This window comes from Convolutriloba macropyga, chromosome 11 (assembly GCF_964194025.1).
Source record: "Convolutriloba macropyga chromosome 11, txConMacr16.3, whole genome shotgun sequence".
NCBI classification, from domain to species: Eukaryota; Metazoa; Xenacoelomorpha; order Acoela; family Convolutidae; genus Convolutriloba; species Convolutriloba macropyga.
Window position 1 is genome coordinate 55,817,744 of NC_134478.1, and position 23,788 is coordinate 55,841,531.

At 35.9% G+C, this 23,788-nt stretch overlaps 1 protein-coding gene across 1 annotated transcript; it reads left to right on the forward strand.

The window, feature by feature from the left end:
- The first annotated feature begins 6,785 nt into the window (after window positions 1-6,785).
- On the forward strand, window positions 6,786-7,469 carry LOC142349180 (uncharacterized). The gene has a single exon (XM_075400592.1). The coding sequence runs from the start codon at window positions 6,786-6,788 to the stop codon at window positions 7,467-7,469; it is 684 nt and encodes a 227-aa protein (XP_075256707.1).
- Window positions 7,470-23,788: the final 16,319 nt, after the last annotated feature.

A 23,788-nucleotide genomic window follows, 5' to 3' on the forward strand; every position in this document is an offset into this window, starting at 1 on the left:
GCGAAACAAAATGCAAGTGGACACAGTGGCTGATAGCACAGTAATGACATCCAAATATTTGTCTGAGCTTTGAGCTTGGTAAACGTCATTTAGATGGTAAAATAAGACATCTCAACGCTTAAGATGGTCATCTATTAGCGCTTTTGTGTTAACTTGCTTGTGACATGGAGTGGAACCGAAGCAGGCACTAAAGCAACTAGCAGTCGTGCAGACTGAAACAACATTTGAACTGATTGGGAGAGACCTTCTACCCAAGCACAGTGTGAGCAGCATCACAACCAAACTGTTATCTGCTGTGTGCTCTGAACAGTTAAAAGCTCACATGAAATTACTACCATGATCACAACTATTGTTCTGCAAAGCCAGAATAAACCTCTGCTTCTTCGAGACAAGGTCAAGGAGAAGCTGGAAAAGATGGCGAACAGGGCATCCTGGAGACCGTGCAGCAGGGAGGAGTCACGAATGCACGTCAGCAGTGGCGTGACAGAGAATGAAGTGTCAAGAACCGACAACTTGTTTGGACTTGAAAATGTATATCAAGGGCAAAGTCATGACCGAGGACAACCCAATCCAATACATCAACACAATATTTCATAATCCTCATGGGGCCTGCTTTTTTGGCAAAATAGACCTCGCAGATGCATACTATCAAATCAAACATGACAAAGAGGCCAAGGCAATGCACACGATCAACACATCTCAGGGACCAAATGTGCCAACTACCTCAAGTTTTAAGGTAATTTCTTCAATCCTCCAGAATTGAATCGAATCAACTCTCAAAGGAATCAAAAGTGATGTGAAATTTCCAAACGATTTGTTGATCTATGGAACTACCAAGGAGCAGTTCAACAGGTGCATGCTTGCAATCAATAGTCGACTACGTGAGAAAAACATTACTTTTAAACAGAAAAAATCTAATTCAAAACCAGTCAAAAGTGTTTTTAAGGACCAAATAGCACAAGATCTCAAATTCTTTGAAAAATTTAAGAGTGCAAAAGCACCAACAAACAACAATCAAATCGAATGGTTTGTTGTGACAGCAAAATTCTACGGAAGAATGATTACCGATTTCGCTACTGAAATGCTACCACTAAGTGACCTGAAAAATAGCAATTTCTCAAGGCGCAAAATGCAACAAAAAGTCTTTGGCAACATAAACAAACTAATTATGTGATAAGGCCTTGTACAGCCTTACAATTCGCAAACAGAAGCCACATTAAATGCTGACACCCCGTGTTGCGATCCTTGCTTGAAACTTAAAAGTAAGTTGTTATTTACACAACATGTTGTCCCATTATACTGTTCTGAATGCGTTCCCATCAATCGCGTATAATTATAACGGTTGAAAACTTTGAAAATAGTAAAAAAAAATGCTCAGTAACTAAAAAAACTTGGACCACTCATAGCTCCCCAAAATCTAGGAGCTAGGACTCCAAAAATGGGCTTGTTTTTAAATTTGGATCTAGGCCTTTCTAATAGTGCTATTGTGGTTGGCCAGTTTTGACCTTCATTTCACTTCCGTTTTGGATCCAAATATTATTTTTAGAGCCTTTCAAAACAATAACTTTTGTTAACCTGTCACCAGACTCTTATATAGAGTGAGAAAACATCCCAACTTTTCCAGTTAAACACATCAATGCCATCAAATCTTCCTTCTTAACCAAAGACTCGAACTCTAGCAATTTGCACTAACCCCAACACTGATTCTACATTGCTTGTCAAATTTGTATTATCATTTGATTTGTCAGCAACGGTTATTTTCCTTTTATGGTGCAACATACTATTTTGCTTCTTCTCGGAGTTGTATAAGAAAATTAGTTTTGAAAAACCCAAAAAGTGCTAACTTCGACCTCTCATAACTCCCAAAATCTATTTAAATTCAAAATGTAAATCTTTACAACATGTTTATCCAACCTTTCTGTTTTATTCAATTCCAATTCTTTGATTAATCAATTTTCTGTATTAAAGATTTACCAATAAGACATTGGTTCCGAGTGTAGCTTCAACTCAGTTCAGTGTCTCAGCGGACATCATCAAAGTCACCAATGGGCAATCAGAGCACAAAAATAGCTTCATCGAAGTACAAACATCATTTCAAGACGAACATTTCGAGAAGAGGACATCCTGTCCCTTCTTGAAGTGATGGTGGTTTCGGAGTGAACCTCATACCGATCAGCCAAATTGCAAAGCATCATGAACAAATGAAAAAATACGACGAAGCTGCTACAAAAGCAATCGTTAACGTCAACCAGGAATACTCGAAGCTGCTGGCCAAACGACAATGCGTATTGCAGTTGTTCAAAGGAAATTATCGCCTTGTCCGCATTCGCCAGGATGAAGATGAATACTTCGCCGAGGATTAAAAATTGCAAAAAATACTGGACAAAGCAGACGAAAAATTTGGCCGAAGAGAGTTCTCAGAAGATATCCGAAAACGAACGAATGATGATCGGTATAGGCTAGAGCAGCACAAAAAAACGATTTTAGAGCTTTTGCTACTGAAATTGGCTATAGCTTCAGAATCAACCAAGATGGTCAGTTTTGATACCGGTTCAGTCATGACGTTTACTTCTGTACATGAGAATGAGGGACTCGGAGTAGGCTCCAACAGCACAACGAATGTACAGTTTGTTTGAGAACCAGACGCAATTCAACAAAACCTAGCCGATATTGAGCAAAAAACCCACAATTTTCTCTCCAACGACTTTGAAGTTAGAAGCAGGCCCTACCAGGAAGCTGAGCTGGAAGCCATAAGAATTCAAAGACGGTAGAGCGTCGATAAGAGGAAGTCAAAAAAAGACTAGACATTGAAAGGCGGAAGCTTCAGTAACAGCTCGAACAGGCTCAACGAAAACATGAAGAAGAGATCCGAAAACTTGAAGAAGAAGCCAAAATACAAATGTTGGCAAGTGAAACTGATAATTTAAATAAACAGCCGCAAGCAACAGGTCAAACTCAAAAAGTCTGTGACAATAAAAGCCCCTATGAAGAATTACTTGTAAAGAATTCAGTGGCAACAGCACGTTCTTTCAATATAAAGGCATCCCAACAGAGCACGCCTTTTCTGTTCCAAACAGATTCGAGAATTGGGTTGATGATGTGTCATCCGGAAACCGTGGATTTTTGAGATGAAACCAACAACCGTTTTGTCACACAAACAAAGATTTCGAGTCGCCTCCACAGAAGTCCTGAAAGGTCAGTAAGAATGTCATCATCAATAGAACCAGCTGGCTCTTTTTATAGTGGTAATATGTCATCGACCTTTCAACAGCGAAGCTTGCCTAAGTTGAAAGTACGAGACTTCAGTGGCGATCCTCTCGAATGTCCAGAGTGGAGTGGAATGTTTCTTTGAATGATAGATAGCAGCCCGCTCACAAATGACGAGAAGATGGGATATTTGTAAATTCTTGTCAATGGCAAAGCCAAGAGAGCCACAAATGGCTTGGATTTTTCTGGCGCAACGTATGTACAAGCATGAAGACACTAAAAAGGAAGTTTTGTCAACCAAACCTCCTTGCGCCAACTCAGCTTGCAGAGATTCAGAACTTTCCTGTCATTCGATACAATGATTCACCCACTCTCATTGATTTCATCGATGTCATCGCCACGTTTGTGGGAATTCTACAGTTTTGGGTTACACTAATGATCTCTTCTCGAAGAGAAATCTAGATGTTGCTGTCAAAAAGCCTCCAAACGATATCAAAAACAGATTCTTTGCGTCTATCGAAAGCTCATTACGACGCAGAAAGCTACCCAATTTGCTTGAACTGAGTGACTGGTTACAAGAAGAAGCGTAAATTCATGAGAAATTGATAAACAGTACAAATGCAACGAGTAATGTTAACTGAAGGAATGATTACTTCTCACAAAGGCCGATGAATGATGAAAAGCAAGACTTCAAGAAACAGTGGCGACATTCAGGCTCTACATTCCACGCTTCTTTCCATTCAAGCAAGATAACTCAGAAATGCCCTGTAGACGGTTGTAATCATCGGATATCGAAATGTGAAAAATTTGAAGCAATATCGTTTGAAGAACTGCATAATAAAGCCAAGGAAAAGAATTTTTGTTTTTTTTTGTCTTGGAGAAAACATGCTGCCAAAGAATGTCAGAGAGCTCACAAATGTGGAATAGACAACTGCGAGAAGAAGCAAAATCGTATGTTGCATCACAAAACGAAAATAACCGTTGCTGAAAAACCAAACGAAAGTACAAACCTGACAAGCAATTTAGAATCAGTGTTGGTGTTAATGCAAATTGCTAGTCGAGTCTTTGGGGGAGAAGGAAGATTTGAAGACACTCTCGCAGCTTGCGACACTGGGTCAAATCAAGCCTGGATAGACGAGGAGCTGCCTAACAAATTGAAATTCAATGGAGAAACTATTTCCTTTAATGTAACAGGCATCCACGGTACTGAGTTGACAACCTGCAAAAAAGTGCAGGCGTCGATTGGGCGGGAAAATTGAACAGCGAGCAGTTGTTTACGATTGACAGTCAGCAGTGAAAAGTCATTGCAAGTTCAAAACAATTTTTATGACATGCGTGAAATGAAGAAAAATTATCCCTATTTGAATTGTGTTGCCTTTACGGAGATCAACTTGAAGAAAGTAAAAGTAATTCTTGGTCAAAACGCTTATGAGCACATAAGGCCCTTGGAATACAAATGTGAAGGTCGTAACAAACGGTGGGAAGTAAGATTACCACTTGGTTGGACTGTGAGTGGACCTTTACCTACCCGAGAAATAAAACTGAATGGATCTATTTGTCAGCTTGCTAGTCAGGAAGATATTGATCAAGCTGAAGTAGTAAAAAAATGGTGGGATCTGGAATCCTACGGAACTCTAATGATTGCAGACAGACGTATCAAAGACAATAAGTTCGCAAGTGAACAGCTAAAACCCAGTGTGAAGTTCAACGGCGAAAGATATGAAGTTGGTCTGCTCTAGATCGATAGGAAACCCGAAATAAGTAACAATTTTTTGTCTGCTTTGGGACAATAATAATCGTTGCAACGTAGACTCAACGCTAATTCAATTTTGAAAGAGAAAAACTCCATAATAATACAGTCCGATCTGAAGAAAGGATATATTTCTTGCTTTCTGAAGAAGAGTTGAAAGCCTCAAGCAGCAGTAAATTATGGTATGTGCCACATCATCCTGTACTCAACCCTTACAAACCACAAAAAGCGAGGAGAGTGTGCAATGCAGCGAGCAGATTTAGAGGCCTGTCGTTGAATGACGCTTTGCTGACCGGGCCCGACCTACTTTCAAACATAGTTGGAGTAGTTGCAAGATTTCGGGAAAAAACCAATAGCGTTTAGTACAGATATTGCAGGAATGTTTCTTCAAGTGGAAGTCAAGCCAGCAGATAGAGATTATCTACAGTTTTTATGGCAAGATTTTTATGGCATGATATTGTTGTCACCTATCGCTACAACAGACACTTATTTGGAGCACGATCTTCACCTACTTGTGCAAACTTTGCGTTGCAAAAGTGTGCACAAGACAATGCTGCAGAGTTCCTCTACGCTAGTCAGGTTGCTCAACATAGCTTCTACATGGATGATCGTTTAATTTTTGTTGACTTCAGAGCAAAAGCTATTATGCTTGCTTTTGCTTGCAAAGAGCTGACCTTTATGCTTGCAAACTCACCAAATGAGCAACCAACTTCGAGAAAGAAGTTGAGCAAGAAAAAGCACTAACTATTCTGGAACTCGAATGGAATAATGTACAAGATACCCTGAAAGTACGCAGAGGCACCAACTTTAAACCGCAATCCCAGTGGATCCAGAAAAAGGTGTCTCAGTTGTTTTAAGTGTATTTGACCCGTAAGTTTTTTTAGCACCTTTTGTTATTAGAGGACGAAAAATACTGAAGCACACCCTGCAGACAAGAGATCAACAGTGGGATTCGATCATCACCAGTGATCTCAATGAGTTTACACACTGGGTAGCAGAACTCAATGTTGGCGAACCATTCGAAGTACCACGGTGGTAACAGAAAACCAACAAAGCCGTCAAGAGCAAGTCACACGTTATCGGAGATGCATCTGAAGACATCTTCTGTGCAGTCGCTTATATTTTAAGCGAGTCTTATGATTTCAATAGAGTTGTTTCATTTGTTTTTGGAAAGGCAAAAGTTGCCGCTGTAAAACACCACACAATTCCGAAGCTGGAGTTAATGGCCGCAGATAGAGGAAATAGATTGAAAGACGCGGTTCTCAAAGAGCAAAAGATTCTTTTCCATGAAGTTTAGATGTGGTCGGACTCAACTACCGTTATCCAATGGATTCGATCCAGCAATGAGAAGCAGCCAATCTTCGTTGCTAAGAGAGTTGCCAAGATTTTTGATACATCAACAGTAGACGATTGGCATCATATACCCGGGAATAAAAACCCTAATGATCTTGGGACTCAAGGTGTCCGTTTTGATGAGATCGCACAAAGTGACTGGATAAAGGGGCCCGATTGGTTAAGAGAACCAATCGCACTTGATGAGGACAACTTGAGACCTGCTGTTCAGGAAGTGGACCAGCAGATTTTTGTAGTAAAAGCTCACAATAGTGTTTCAAGCTTTAACTGGACAAGATTTAGCCAGTTCAGAAGATTGCGTAGAACGGTTGCTTGAATCCTACGTCGACCAAGAGAGGAAGCTTTCGGTCAGAGTGAGACATTTCAAGAAGAAATCAATGCACTCAAAAGCGGGAAATCCATTCCAATGAACAGCAAATTTGCATCAATTGTACCATTCCTTGACAATGATGGTGTAATGCGAGGAAAAGGAAGAATGCCAAGAGCAGACATCAGTTTTCAAGCCAAGCATCCCATCATACTAAGCTGTCAGCATAGAGTGGTTGAGATGTATCTTAAAGGCGACCACCTAACATACAATCACGAAGGAGTTGAAAATATCCGGGGCATGATACAGAAGGAACATTGGATCATTGGTCTCCGTAACTCAATGCGCGCAGTCAGACACAGCTGTGTGACCTGTCGAAAGCGTTGTCACGGAACGGAGACTTATATGAGTCAACTTCCAGTCAACAGACTGATATTGAACGTTCGACCAATCACTAACACTGGTGTTAAGTATTTTGGAAGTGAAACTGTTTCAGAAAGATGTGAAGTAATGGGTCTGCCTGTTTACTTGTTTGAGTGTAGGGTCGTTCGTCTGGAGTTAGTTGACGGTCTCGTCACTCAAGCAGGTCTGGACGCTGTTTACAGGTTCGTTGCAAGAGGAGGACAACCCAAGTCAATCTTATCCGGCAATGGCACTAATTTCGTCGGAGCAGCGAACGAGTTCAAAGCAGCCTTCTCAGATCTAAAAAGAAATGCATTGACCAAGCACTTGGCGGAGAAAAGAATCAAGTTTTCGTTCAACCCGCCAGCGGCTCCTCATTTTAGAGGCGTTTGGTACGGCTTGTCCGATCGTGCAAAAAAGCCATGTACAACATCCTACGATCTCGATTGATAAAAGAGGATTCACTTAGAATAACATTCTGTTATGTGGAACAGTTGTTGAATAACAGGCCACTCACAGCAGTCAATGGAAACGTTGACGACCTGTAAGCCTTAATGCCAAATCATTTTCTTGTTGGACAATTAAATGTAACTTGGCCGAACAGCCTTTTCTCCGAAACCCCTGCAAGCTATCAAAAGCCATTCAGAGAGCAAAAGAAGATACTTTCAGCTCTATGCGACAGATGGTTTACTGAATTTTTGCCTTCCCTGCAAAGACGGAACAAATGGTCGATAGAAGAATTGGAAACTCCAAAGGTGGGAGTGTTAGTTGGGTTGATATAGAAGGAGACTCAAAGTTTCAACTATCCATTGGGAAAAATACTAGAATTTTATGACGGGCAAGATAAGACAGCAGGCCCAGCGTTAGTAAAAACTCTAGCCGGGAGCTACAAAAATCCCATTGTCAAACTGATACCAGTTCAAAGTGATCGCTAATAAGATTATATTTGCTTTGTGACCCAAAAGTGGGCCGGCTATGTTACGATCCTTGCTTGAAACTTAAAAATAAGTTGTTATTTGCGCAAAATTTTGTCCCTTTATACTGTTCTGAACGTGTTTTCATCAAATATGTTTAATTATAACGGTTTCAAACTTTGAAAATAAAAAAAATTTACTTTGTATTGAAAAAACTTTGTATTGAAAGTGCTGATTTGACCTCTCATAACTCCAGAAATCTAGGATCTAGAACTCCAAAAGGCAAGTTGTTTTTCTATGTGGATCTAGGCCTTTCTAATAGTGCTATTGTGGTTGGCCAGTTTTGACCTTCATTTCACTTCCGTTTTGGATCCAAATATTATGTTTTTGAGCCTTTCGGCACAATAACTTTTGTAATTTGTCACCAGACCCCTATATAGAGTGAACAGACATCCCAACTTTTCCAATTAAACAAAGCGATGCTATTAAATCTTTCCTTAGATAACGTCATCTCTATCCATCCACACTAGACGGTGGGTTTTGTCTTCAAATGAAAAAAAAATTGTTCCTTTACCTGATTTGTGCGTAGTTAATAAAAGGTCATTTGTCGCATGCGACACTTGAAATTCTCTGACAACAAGGTCAGAGGTTTACAGGAGCTCAAGAACCATAGTTCAGCCTCCTACTTTTAATAACACATCGTATATCTCAGAAGAAATATATAAAAATGTTGTGAATTAAATATTTAACTATTGTTATTATAGCCTCTATGTGTTTTTTTCTCTCTCAACATCTGCAGTACTTCAAGTGCCATAAATAATGAGAAGCTACTACCACAGAGGACTTAGCAAGCTATTCAAATTATTGTATGTTGCAATTATTCAATCTTTTGGTAATGAAAATCTGGTTTTACAACCACTTCTATAATAATTCACATTAATCTCAACAATCGGGTGGCTATTGTGATTTATTTAAATGCTTCATCCCAATAACGTACTGAAATCATGTTCATCCCTGTTTGAGGAACTTTTGTTCACCATTGTTAAGCATAAAGCTTAAATTTGGTCGCTTTAGTTCGAAATCAGTTTGTTTTAATGTTATTTTTACTTAATGTTTGCCCTATCAAATGAACTGCGGTTCGAACTGTATTTGTTCTCATTCATTCCAGTTCATCACTATTTGCATAACCTTTATGATGCAATATTGAGTTCATCGTTGAATTAAATTACCATTGGAAAATTCATGAGATGATATTTATCGGATTACATTTCAGTTAAATGTTATGTAATTTTTTACATTTGGAGTGTAAATAAAAGTGTTAAGCAATTTCCTGTTTTATTGTATATATCAATAAACAGTTTTGTCAGAGAAATGGAATTGAATCTTACAGAACAGTTGGGTAAATCTGTTGTAAAGGTTTACATTTTGAATTTAAATACACTCCTTTAATTTGTTTTTGAAGTTATCGAACCAGGCTGCATGACGGTGTCTTTTTTTCACAAATCTTTAACATCAGCAGTAACACCTCTCAAAATGCAGTTGATGGGGTTCTTTCGCAAGAACATCCTATCGTGCATGTTTTGACGAAGTGGACTCCAGCGAAGCAAAAGTACTCAAACATACAGTGGGAAGCACTGGCTACTGTCTTCAAGGTCAAATGATTAGAAAAATTTGTTCTTGACAGAAGATTTAACCAGACAAACCACTAACCACTCAAATATCTCGTTGCATCAGACATGGAAATCCAAAAGACAGCATAGCAAGATTAACAAGAGGGGCAATAGCTCTAATTGTTTTGATTTTCAATTGAAGCACACACCAGAAGAGCAGATAGCCCACGCAGAGTGGAGTAGATTGGATTCTGACGAAAACCGATCTGGCAATGATCGAGTGTGCTTTCAACTCATTAACGTCTACTTCGCTCTGACTGACTTGGTGATCAAGCAGAAATCACTACAGAACGCGAAAAGACAGACTACTCCAGGACAGAATGAAAGGAACAGTCAAATTATAATTCAGTCAGATCTTTGCAAGATTTTGATTTCCTAAAATTTTAGTATCTGATAATGGTCCTGAATTTGTATGTAGTGATCTGAAACAGTGGTCGCAATCACCGGGACTCTAAAAAACTATTCACCCGCCTATCAACCAAGAGCTAATGGACTTGCTAAAATAGCAGTTCAAACATTAAAAAGGGCACTTGAAGAGAGGAGTCCCAATCTCAACGTATCGTTTGGGGCATTTTGAGGAGACCATATCTCAATCAGAACCACAAATTGATAACACAGTTGAGGAACCTTCACACCAAGATGTTTCTGCAGCAGGATCAACTGCAACCACAACCTGAATTATCAGAGCCTGTAAGAGCATCAACAAAAAATTGAAAACAACCAGATAGATTTAGAGAACCTATCATCACAAACGTACAAAAAGGAAGACAGTTATGATGGTCTCGAAAGAAATTTCTCTAATTTTTCTCAGTATTTTTTTGCATAGATAAATTTTATAAATAGGGGCTAACTATTGTACATTTTTAGTTCGAATTTTAATTTTAAATTCAAATTTTATTGACTTCTTTTGACCCATGTTGTCGACCACGAGTAACAAGTACTGCTCGCCGGCAGTAAAATTCTCCGTCAAATCTCTCACTTTTAGGATCGGTACATATTTAAAAAGTTTTGTCGACAATTGACTCACCGTTAGATGAAGTTAATCAAGTCAACAAACCAACGCTAATAGGCTAAAACTACAACAAAGCACTGATTGAGAAGTAATTGTATCAAAAAATTTTTGAGGAGTTTTTTATTATGATTCTATGCCTAATCTTCTTGTCATCTGCCATCTTCTAATTAGTTGGCCTTCTGAAGCAATCATCTTGTTTGTCTTCTAGCAGACAAAAAGTGCTTCGATGAAACGTTTTCTCTGCTCACAGCAGAGTTTGCCAACCAAGTAGTCATTGCATGCAACACTTAAAAACTGATGCCAAGCAGCCTCAAGAACAACATTTGAACCATCGCGGCTGTCATTATCATGAAGTTACTTCGTTGACAAATCTTGGTGAACAGTTAATTTTGAAGAAAAACTTCTTTAACAAATCATAAATGGACGTTTTGAAGAGTCCAAGGAGAGACGAGAGTCGAGAAGTAATACACATCGAAGACAGTTGAATGCGAAGTCAATAATGAACTATATAGAATTTTGTGTTTGGGTTTTTAGTACCAGCACTGAAGTTTAATCAATTCATCGGGCATTTTAAATGTAAAAAGTTTCTTACAGTTACTTTTGTTTCAGTTTAGGCTGTTATTATACTCACTGAAAAATTTCCATTTATTTGCTTCTTTCTCTGTATTTTGGGTCGGGTCCTATTGCTATAAATAAATTCAGACCAGGACCCGCGTCCTTCCAAGGTGAAAAAGTCGCTGGCAAATGGAGACATTCTGATCTTTATAGAAAAATTTTCAGTCATGTCCATAAGCAAACACAGAATAATGGAAAGTTTTTAGTCACAGAACTTTCATTTACGACAAAGTCGTAGTTTTACTAATGTTTTGAAACTTTTTCGATTCATGAAGTCAATGTTCCATAATATGAAAGTTCTAAGATTAAATTTTTTTGTCAACCGGGAGAATTAAGCTGTCGCCCTGTTTCGCAACTGTCGGTACCTATCTCGCAGCAAATTACCAAATTTTAGATGAAGTTATTATTGTCGTCAAACTAACGATAGCACCCTATAGTTAAAACAAACAACGCATTGAAACCCAATCAACACTTTTTTGAGGACCTTTTGACCATGATTCAGTGCCTAGTCTTTTTGTCCTCTGCCATGTCTGATTATTCGGCACTATGGAACCAGCATCCTTTTCTCCTTCTAGCTGACAGAATTGCTGCTTAGATGGCATGCTCACCGCGGGGTTTGCAAACCTAATAGTCACTGTATTCAACTTAAAGATTAACATATGACCCGGCTGCCTTTCAACTGCTTCAAGGCATCACGTGACAAGGCTTGTTTGAAACCTATTGTTGACAAATGAGATGTAAATAATCTCTTTGTGCTGAGTTAATAGCATGTTCTTGGATTCTGAAAACCAAATTATTTTTTTTTCTGACCAATTTGAATAACAGTACGATTCATTGGATAATCTATAGCGGTTAGTTATACGTTATACCTCCAAGTAAAATGAAAAAGAAAAAAAACTGTCATTTAAGGAAAAAACGAAGGAGAATATTATACTTGTCAACAGTGCAATTGTCTGCCCAACGTATGTTTGACAAAGATGAAACAATAAGTTGTACGTTTGACTCAAATTTAATTCAATCTTCAAATTACAGAACCCATGTGCTTGAACAAACTTATTTTTAGCTGCACAGATTGGATGTGTGGAATTTGTAAACAGAAAAACAGAAAAAACAGTCATTTGAGAAAAAAAGAAGAAGAAGAGTGTAATTTGTCAACGCTGGAGTTGTCTCCCCAACTTTTGTTTGATATATATGAAACAACCATTTGACTCAGATTGGTTCAATCTTCAAAATAAAAAATCTATCTGCGGGAGCTAATTAAAAGACGAAGGCTTCATTATTCCTGTACAACAATTGTTAACACTTTTAATTCATTTTCTTCTCTCACTTGTCAAAAAAAATTGTTTTGAACATTTTTGTTTGGCTGGATTTTTCAGAAACTGCTAAGAAAAGACAGATGAATCGAATAACTAATAGCTAACTTCAAATAGAGAAAATAACAAAAAGACAGAATTTGACATAATTACTAAATGTTAATTATGATGTGTTCCTGATATTCGGTAACATTTTTGGAAGACATGTCAACTGAAGCCTTAGTCTAACTAAACTGCGTCCATTTAATCACTTGAACCAATTTTCAGTAAAAAAAAAGTCAAATGACAAAAATCAGTAGGTTGTTCACTACTTCTGGAGTCTGAAATAATCGATTTAATTTCTTCCTGCAAACTACTCTCTGTGTTATTTAGAGATAAAATTTTTTCTGTTGTTGAACACCAATTTTCTGGGAAATTGCTTTGTGTTGCAAAATATTTGCCTAGAAATGTGTTTTAACATGTGTTAGCATGATGATTATATTGAAAGATCGCAAATTTTTCAGTTTTCATTTTAAACCTATCAATTACGGTTGCTGAAACCATGCTTCGATTTGTTTTTCAAGACTGATAGTCAAATAGAAATTTGCCTGTCAACACATCTGGGAATTTTAACATTTTTGAGAACATTTTTTACTCCAAGTGCATTTTATTCGATAACTTTTATCGCACATTTGAGTTATTAGTGGACAGTTTCGCTCCTGATTTTTATTTTTTTTGCATGCCAAAATTAAGCAATTGTCTGTATTTTAACAAACAACTGCATGTTTTGGAAACTATGTCCGTTTTTACATTCAGTAAAAAGCAGTCCAACACAACAGAAATATTGTTTTTGTTAGAATTGCTCCTCGAATACTTTTTGCACCTCCAGAAACCTAAAAACTGCCATTATATAGCGAATCTTGGCACATATGACCAGGAGCTATGAATAAAATGCGCCGATTAGGTTGGAGTCACAAATGGAAAAGTTTTAAGGTTCACATTTATAGAAGGAGCCATTTTTTCACACAAATTGATTGTAAAAGCGCGAAGTCAAAATTACATGCCTTCAAAAGAATCCAAACTATATATTGAATTATTAAAAATTGGAAATAAATCTATCAATGATCTTCCGGTTTGCGATTGATATTACCCGCTAAACTTGTGTCCTTCCATTGGTATATCTCTATGCTGACCTTAAAAAAACTCCATAGAAATTTTTTTGAAATGTAATTTTTCCTCATTGTTTTAATATTAAACGATAACAAGTTCCGTACTCGGGTAGTCTTCAAAACCCAAAATTCTTTTGCTGTACTTAGTATGCTTTTGCGTTCCTTTTATCAACTTTTTTGTTCATTTGTACGGCTGTAATTGTAGGTGGTTTGAATTTTATATAAAAGTTGCTGACATGTACCCCTGAATCAAGTTTCTCAAGTTTCGGTTTTGTTTTCGTATTTATTAGTTCAGCTGGTAGGACATGCCATCCGGGAAGAATAAAACAGCAATGATTAACATTACGACGCATAAAACACATGTTCACATCCAGCCTCATTTTCAAAGGTGCTTAAAAAAGAAGCATTCCTGTTAGAAAAAAGGAGCATTGTTTAATCAGCTTACAAAACCAGTTGTTTTTTCTTCTAGTAGCTGTTTGTTTCCAGAAACATAATTTCATACAATTTTTCAATTTTTTGAGATACTGGTTCCAACAGCAAATTGTACCAACATGAAGTCACTAATGACTTTCTGCGAGAAATTGTTAGCGTATAAATAGAATCTAGTTGTCCTAAAACTGTGCCTGGGGTTACACTAAGAATCACGAAAAAACATTTCCAACATATCGGAGCGTATCTTAACGCTCTGCAATCTTTCTTTAAGAAAGTATTGTAATATATAATTGCAGGCTCAAAACTGTTTAAACATTCCGATTTTTTAGGGAACAATATGTGCAAATTTGAGTTAAATGTGTTTTGTCTAAGAAACTGCATAAGCGTTTCTTCCTTTTTCCATGTTTTCGATGATAGTTTTTGCGTCTGTTGACAATTTTTTTTTCCGTTTCAGAATTCATATTGCTCTTTGTTTAACAGATTGTTTTGGTTGATGTAATGCATCATCTGCGTAAGCAGAATGCAAATGTTAGCGTGACCAACATTGGTCGATAGTAGCTCAATTGTGTGGTTGGTCCTATTTTATGAATTGGTATGACACATGCATGATTTAGAATAATTGGTAAAATACTGTTTTGAATACAATCATTAAAAATATTGGTTGAACAACTTTCTGCCATAGTGATATTCTTTAATTCGAACCAATTTTGAACTTGTAAGGAAAAATACAATTTAACCGTGTATTCCCTCAATAATTTTCTAAGTTTTATAATTTTATCATACTCTACGAGCCAATATTAAACCAATTGGAACAAGCGGTTATAGACCCTAGTAGTCAAAAGTCTGAATATCAACAGAAAACATTGGTCGTTGTAATCGGGAGTTTTGTATAAACAGGAACAAATAGTTCCCACCAAATTGATAAAAGGTTTATCAACACAAAAGTCTTCCAGTTAAAAACACTTGAACTCAATTAGCAAAACGGCTTATTATTATAATACCTTCCCCCGTTGCGTCTGTAATAAACTTTCTAGTTTGACCTGGTTGAACGGTAAATAAAAGCTTCCGTTTTCTGATCTCAAGAAATCAAGCTGAAAGAATTTTGTTGTGAATTATCAAATGAAGTCCTTATGCAATGAATTTTAATCAAAACAATCGGAATCATTTCGACATTTGAAGTGCCCCAGAAAGATCAAAATAGTTAATAACAGTTTGGAGTTTCAATAGTTGCATGTTTGTTCATAGCCCCCAACTAAAGCGTACAGCTCGACAATAAAGAGGGCTAAATATGAATCGGGGTGAAAATGAAGTAGAATCAGTCCAAGCAACTCGAGATTATTTGAAGTAGGGGCCGTATTGTAAGGGTGAAATGTTGGGGGAGAGAGGGGGGGGGGGTTAGAGAACTGCTTAGAAAAGTCTGAGTAATTTTAATTGTATTTCGATTTTTTTAGTAGACAGTTGCTAATTTCGGCAATTTGGTCTATTTTGGTCTAATTCACTTCATTCCAATTCACTGGCATCGAATTCATTTTGTTCTATTTCGCTACTGTTTTCTAATTCATTGACACTCTCATTCCAATATTGTTGCGATTCTAGCTAGAATTTATTCATACTTTCAGTGCGTGTGAAAGCACTGTGATTATAAGTTCAGAAACAATTCAAAACGTGCACGTTCCTAACTCAGATCAGAGGGCTGTCAACTGTTTTGCAAACAAAAAGGAGACACGGCAGTTCTGTTTCTCAACCTAAAAGGCTTGAGGTTACTTGATCAAAGTGAACAACTTTATCCAAAACGAAAAAGAGGAATGGGTAATTTGAGTTAGCGCATAAGCTCCCAACCTGTCGTCAAAAAATTCATCAAAGCTTGCAAACTTGAAAACATCGATGTTAAAAATGGAAAACGTAGATATTTTTGACCCGATGAAGTTCAAGTTTTTCAGCATTAATTTTTACCATTAGCTTTCGAGCGAACTGGGCAGGAAATTTTCGCTGAAAAATGGGCTGTTGGTCATATTCAAACAAAGACGTCAAAAAATTAAATCTTTGTTTTTAGAGACAAAATGCGAGCAAAATTTTGAAGCAACATTTGAAATTTTAAAACATTTGAAGCGAATGCTATTTTTCTCTCTCTAATACAGCAGTAGCCGCATCTAAAATTGTTATTAGGTGTAATAATTGGTTCAATTTCACATGGTTGCTATTCTTTGGCATTCAAGAAGGTTTTAATTCTGGAATGTATTCACATTTTCTCTGCGTCAGAAAAAATGTTATTAAGTTCAAAAACGTGCACATCATTAAAAAAGATCAAAGGGCTATCAACCGCAAAGGAAGCTTTCGATCGCCTGAAGTCTGACATTGTTAGCTGCACTATCAATCCCTACCTTGGGTCTTAACCTCTTTTCGGACGAATTTCAAGTCAATTGGGAACACAGACTCGGAGTTGAGTTTTAGGATCTTTTCTGCTAGCGCCCCTCCCCCACCCCCGCTTAGTTAGGCAACCCCCATTTATAAATGTGTAAACATGTTGTTAAAGTTAAGTAATCTTATACGTAAACATATATGAGCAATATGCACTTAATAAAAGCTAGCACAGCTATGGTTTGAAAATATTACGTATTCAACCAAAATTTGTTGCATCAACAAAAATTTCTGTATTAGATCGATTTTGGTGTTATCGGCAACAATAAGGGCTTGATTTTTAAAAAATTTTAAGCATACTATTCTAAAAGTGCCTTCAATCTACCTAGACACTCTTGATTCAACGAATGCAAATACCGCTCTAAAATTCGGGAAAACTTAGATTTTTGGGGGTGCAAATTTAACGGCTATATAAGGCTGGGGGGGGGGGGGGCGACTGCAAAGTAAGCCGATAGGCAAGCAAGCCGACAGAAAAGCAAGCCGAAAGTTATGTTATAATTATGTAATCTATCAGAAATAATACATTGTCAGCCGTTACAATCAATACTGCGCGTAGTATTATAGTGCATAATGTATTCCAATGCACCAAAGAAACAAAAATGCGTCAATTTTTAGACATCTAGTGGGTACGGGCCTCAGCAGACCGCTGTCCATGGCCATGCCTCTCATCCGCTGTGGGATGTAATCCAGAAATAGCGGGCCGGTTATCGCGGCGAAGCCGCGACGCGCGCGAAGCGCGCCCACCGGCCCGCCAGGGGCAACATAAAATACGGGTATCCGAAAATTTTTCGGATTACTTGACCTCATTTTCAAAATTCGGCTTGCTTGACCGCCACCGCTGGGGGGCACTAGCAGAAAAGATCCGAGTTTTATGAACGCGAACAAACTGGAGAAATTTAGATAAATTTGTTGACCGTGCGGTTGTCAGCCACTTACGAGATGACGCCATATTTAGACATGATAGAATTCACGACCCTATCATAACAGTGAAAAAGTTTGAGCCAATTGAGACAATTTGTACTACAACAATTTCTGTTATTTAATTAAAAAGATAACAATTTAGATTGACCACTATGTTTTTTTTAATGTCACTTTCTACCCTGAAAGAAAAGAACAAAAATGAAGGCTGTTCTCATTTTTGCTCATAAATATGTTTTCCAGGCGAATTCATTTAGGCATCACGTTTTCAGCGACTGTTCTATCAGATTTTCCCAGGTTTCATAATTTAAATAATTATGGAAAAAATTTCTTTTCAAAGAACTACACTATTTCATGTACACTAGCTGCTCTGATTTCAGTACAAAAGAACTTTTAATAGTGAAAATCGCTTAATTTTGTTCTATGGCATATGAGAATACGAAAAAATACAGTCTACGAGTACCTACTGTCTGATTTTTTTTCCAAACAAAATTGATGGGAGTTCAATTTTTACTGAGATTTAGTCAGCGTACAAATATTTCAGTTTGAAAAAGTAGCTGGTTCTGAGAAAGACAACATGGAGAAAAAGAACAAATTTAACCAATGTATGGTAGGAAAATATTTTGGTCTTAATGAAGATAAAGTAACTAGAACGGAAACATGTACGCGTTTAAAGACTATTAGAGTATAAAAAGAGCCTTGAGGCAGTTTTCTTGAATAGGTAAAGTTCACACGTATTCTATTCTCATAAAATCAGACAAATTTTCTGAAAATATTGAAAAAGATTAATAGCAAAGTAAAACGATAGTAGATTTATTTCTATTCATAGATTAAAGTTAAATGATCAAAAACCAAAAAATTCAAAAACCAAAAAAGAAATAATCATTAATTAAATTCATTAACAAAAGATTGCCGTTTGAAATAATTGCCGCAGTTTTTCGCTCTCCAGAAAAATTTTTTACGGAAAAGGTTAATAGTTAGAACAGAGAAAAAGGAAACGTCGTTTTATATCTTCTGCAGAATCTTTAGCTTACATTTGAATTGACTGAAACTGATTTATGCTCTTTTTAATGCTAATTTATTTTTTCAATTGGAAGTCTATCACATTTTAACGTACTTCACAAGCATCAGTTTCTACGAAAGCGTATTTGAAGCGTAAAAAGGCGGGAAGCGTGAAGAGATTTCACAGACTTAAACATCATTATTCTCTCGAGAAACAAATAAATTGAAGAAAATTTTCTTGGATCGATTGGTTTTCACGAATTGTTTTCAGTAGTACGGTTTCTATATTTCTCCTTTAATCGGTTAAAATTGACCCAATAAACAAGCAAAAGGCCCGGCTCGCATTAGTTCCTTAATCCTCTTCATGGAGGGTTAACACAGTCAAAGACATCAGTAAACTGCATCCGCGAAACGCTTTGAGATGCAATGAAACAAGAAGGCTCGTTAATGTGCGTTCGCAAATGATGTTCCCGCCTGAGTTTATCTACATTTTTGACTTAATTGTCAACCAAATGAAGAAATAATCAAAAATATATCTTTGAGTAAAAAAAATCTTTACACACCCAGACTACTAATTACATTACATAATGCCATGCCTCATTAAAGCGCTTACAAGATCTGCCATTAAAAAGACTACAATAAAAAACAAACAACAAACAACAAAATCAGCGAAAACAAAAATTTCTAGGCAAAAACTCAAAATCTATATTTAAAAGCAACTTGTAATAACGTCAAAATGCAATCTGATAAAACCTTAGCTAAACAAATTTACTTTTTCTTAACTACACAGCAGATGGGATTTTTCCTTAATGCGACTAGGTAACAAGTCGTCCAGAAGTAATGAGGCAAAATTTAAAAATCAATGAACACTTTTAAAAACGTTTCATAACTTCATACGTCTCAAAAACCCTTAGCCTTTAACGAAATAATTCTAGATCAGGTTGCAAAAAATCATTACGAAGCCAATAGGACCTGTATTTGTTTAGTCTAAGCCATAGAAACGAACTAAAATTGTAGAAAAACTAAAAAAAAACAAACAAATTGCGAAAACACACATTTTTGAAGCCCTTAAAATCATTAGCTTTATCTGAATATTGTTTCTCCTATCTCAATTATTATCTATACTAATACAGCTAAAATTATACTGAAAGACGAATTATACTGAAACCATACTAAATGAGTTCACTTGGTCCTAATTTGAAAATCACCGGGATCTGTTATTACGCGAATATGCTAAATAAAACATCATTCTGGAAAAGAAAAACAAAAACTGAAAACTTTTTTAGTAAATTGAAAACGAATAATATCATAAACGTTATGTCTATTCGCTATAACCTGACTCCATTGAGTAAATCTTTCATTCAATCTTCAAATAGAAGCTTAGGAGACCTCTCAGTGTTTTACGACTACAAAGAGTCAACTCCGACCAATATTTAACAGTCAAAAACAGCAAAGTAAAAAATAAGAGAGAAAAGTGTCGAATCCACTAAAAAGTGGTCTTTTCAGTAAAAACTTTCTATCTTCAATTATTTTTTGACAGCAATAGGATGCTTCGTCCTTTAAGAAAAGTGACTTCGAGTGTCAACAAATATGAATAATTGTATCAAAACCAAAAAATTTTTAAGAAAAACACGTAATATCAACGACATTAAATTCAAGCTTTCAAAGGAAGTCAATAAATACGCTAAATTATGCCTCGATGGGAAGACTATGATGTTTGTCACTCATATGTTTTAAAAAAGACATCACAATATGTCTTAGGGTTATGAAAATAACAACAAGTACAGGCAAAAACCAAAAATTCAGGAGAAAAGTGCGAGAAGAAATTGTCAGAGCCATTTAAACCATAAGCTTTTCTCTGAAAACTTTCTTGATTATCCATTGAACATTTTTACCAAGCAATTGAAAACTATCAGTATTATGATAATGTTATAAGGTTTCAAAAGGAACCAAAAAAATGAGAATAAAGATCTCCGAAAATTGTGAAAAATCGTGGCATCGAAGTCATAAAACCAATCATTAGGAGTCAAATTCGCTATAAAGGTTAATTGATGTTGCAGTAGAAAGTAAGGAGGTCCTGTCACTACTGAAATTGACAGAGTTCAAAAAATTAGGTTTCTGATCAGTTAATGTTCAAAAAAGTTCGAAAAATTTTTTTCATTGTCTTAACAGCATTAGCTGTCCACTCAAAGCACTATATAGATTCAGTTAATGCTCAATAAGGGAGCTGTTTTCTTTTATTCAACATGTTTATGCTATAGGACTTCAAAAATTTATTAAAACCTTAAAATAAAATCAAAATTTTATTAAAAACTACGAAAAGTCAGAGTAGAAGCTAAAAGAAAATAAGTGCGATCCCTCGAAAACGAATTTTTTGTTCATTTCCTTCATTTGACTGTAAGTGAGGTTTGTTATTAATATAATTTTGATATGGAAACTGACTAGTCTATAAGTGACTTTAATAAACAAAAAATGCGAAGATTTCTAAAAAAAACAGCTCTCACAGAGAATTCGAGTTTTATTTTTTTATAGTAAACTTACCCATGAGGCCAAAACTAGCACTTTTGTCGCCTGTCGTCTATTAGGAATGAAAAAATTTTGCATTTAGTAGGGTTAAATATAGTCTTGAATTGATATTTTTATAGCAAAACTCTTAATTTGAACGAAAATTAAGCTAAAAGTGAACCAAATCATGCCAAATTTCTTGCGCTCACACACTTTTAAACCTCGATAACTCCTCGGAAAAAGCAAAATTCAAAAAAAATTTTAATTCCTAACTCTACGCTGGGCGAGTTTTTTTAATGATACCAATAACATTTCTCTACGATGAATGTATCGATCGGCCAAAATTGTCTGAACAAAAAAAACCCATTTGAGTATATAGTTCCTCCCCCCACAAGTGTAGTCGGAACAAAAAAATTATTACAATTCACAAAAATTTTTATCAAAAATCTTATTCTTGTTAACCAGTCGACTGTGCATAAGTAAAAGCGACACCTCGAAGAATATCTGTTATTGTTGTCGCAATTAAAAAAGATGTGGTCACTTCTTGATAGCCAAAGCTATTATTTGTACATTAGATTTTGGCATTTTCAGTGACTCACAGACCAACAGAAATGGTATCAAATTTCTTTACATCTAAAATTCGAACTAAAAAAACACGCTTTCCTTTTGATAACAGTTTTAGGACAAACTTTAGCCCCTTTGACCAAATTTTTGGCAACGTTACCATTTGTCAATTATTTATTCAAAATCTTTAGTTGCTTCTTTGGTTGCCTTTAACCACGTGGCAACCAATTTTGAGGCTAACAATGGTGAAAATGACTGGTTCAAGTAACTAAAAAGCAGTAAAGGAAAAAAGTGAAGTAGAGAAAAAGTAGTTTATTTTGACGGGAAACGTTTTTCATATTGCTTTTCAATTAAAGAGAAAAATCATAAAACAGGTTTTGATTTTTTCTGCTTGACATGTAAAGTTTATTGTTTTTATTAATTTTAAAGATTTTTTGGCAAATTGAGTAAAATGTTGGTACAGTCTAAATTCGCGGCTTGTTGGTCTCTGATTTTAAAGGGTTGTTGAACGAGGGGAGCAACCTTTTCATTGAAAAAGTGTTATATTTTTTGTCATCAAAGTTTAACATCAAGCCCCTTTTGCAACACTTGGGTGACAAATTTCATGTGATCACGAAATAGGGTACAAGAATGGAAAAAATAAAAAGTTACAAAAACTTCCATATTTTTGCTATTTGCGCTAAATTTTTTTACAGGTCGGGCTTTTTGAAAAGGTAGATTCCCAGCTGCCTTAAGTTTGACCATTTGACAGAATATTTACAATATAAAGTAACTATACGGGTAACACTTGATATCTGAAAAATGATTGTTGTTAAAAAAAATCTGTTTCCATGCAGCAACAGAACGGTTTCTCGTTTTTGGAGATTCGGTTTTTCAGGGGCCAATTTATTGTCCAATTTTGAAAACGGAAGTAATTTGAAATCAAGATCTAAACTATAAGATTACAACTAAAGTTTAATAAAAAAGCCTTGTGAACTATATGCTGGTGACAATGTATCTGTGTTGATAGTGTAAATGATATCACCTATATTTTTGACATCAACAATATCAACAATATCAACCTATTTTTTTGACATCAACCTGATATCAACAATTTTTTTATTTTGAGAGAGGAAAAAGCCTAGCTGTATGGTAATAGGTTTTTGCTTAAATTTAATTTATTATTATTATTATTATTATCATTATTATTTTCTTATTATTATTATTGTTATTATTATTATTTCTTATTGTTTTTTAAAATTGTTTATTTTTTCTATTATTATTGTTTATTATTATTGTTTACTATTTTTATTATGGCAGTGATTGTAAAAGAGAAATCCTTTACGTTTTTGAATGAGAAACGTTCTTTTATTCTATACGTTCTTTTATTTTGAGTTCATCGGTTGATAACAGAAGAAAATCATTGCTTCACATCATTGCTTTAGAACAAATCAACTATAACCATTTAGGTTTGCATTCTTTTATGATCTTTTCTGCACTTGAAAAAGAAGCCTATCATCATCATCCAAGTACATTGTGAAGGGCTAATATGAGCCAAAGCACACGTTGCAAAATGATCAATACTTACTGTTAAAAAATTTTTGCATCTTACACAATCCTATCACAAGGAAAAAGTTTATTTCTATCTTACCCCATGACATATCAGCGTTTAAGTTTAAGGGAACGCGCTTTCTTTTGCCAGTATTTCAGAAAATCATGAATAAGTTGGCTAAGCAAACGCGCATTCTAGTACCAGTACTTTAGAAAATCATGATTAACAAAAATAGAACCCGTGAGTTCTAAGAATTTGCAAGTGTTTTGAGCAGCATATTGACATGTTAAAAAAGTGTTGCTAAAAACTTTTACATCATTTTTAATGCACTGAATTTATTGCAGCTCATTAGATCACAATTTTGGACAATGGGGGATGACTTGTGTGTTCAGAATAATTTTTAAAATTCTGATACGGTAGCTCCTTAACAAATCATCACGGGAACTTACCTACCGACACTCCAAAGCACATAAACGCAAAAACATACAAAAACACTCACAAGAGACCCACACAAAAACGCCTACACACCCGCATACACACACACACGCTCTAACACCATTTTAGCCCACTTGGACAAATAACACGCAATCTTGTTTCAAAAATTGGGATAAAGGTTTTTCAATTGCGACCCCCATGCTTACAAAACAACTCGTTTTTCGTTTATCTTTTTTTCAAAGGAAGTCCAATTACGAACATTATTACTCATGACAGTCAGATCAATTATAGA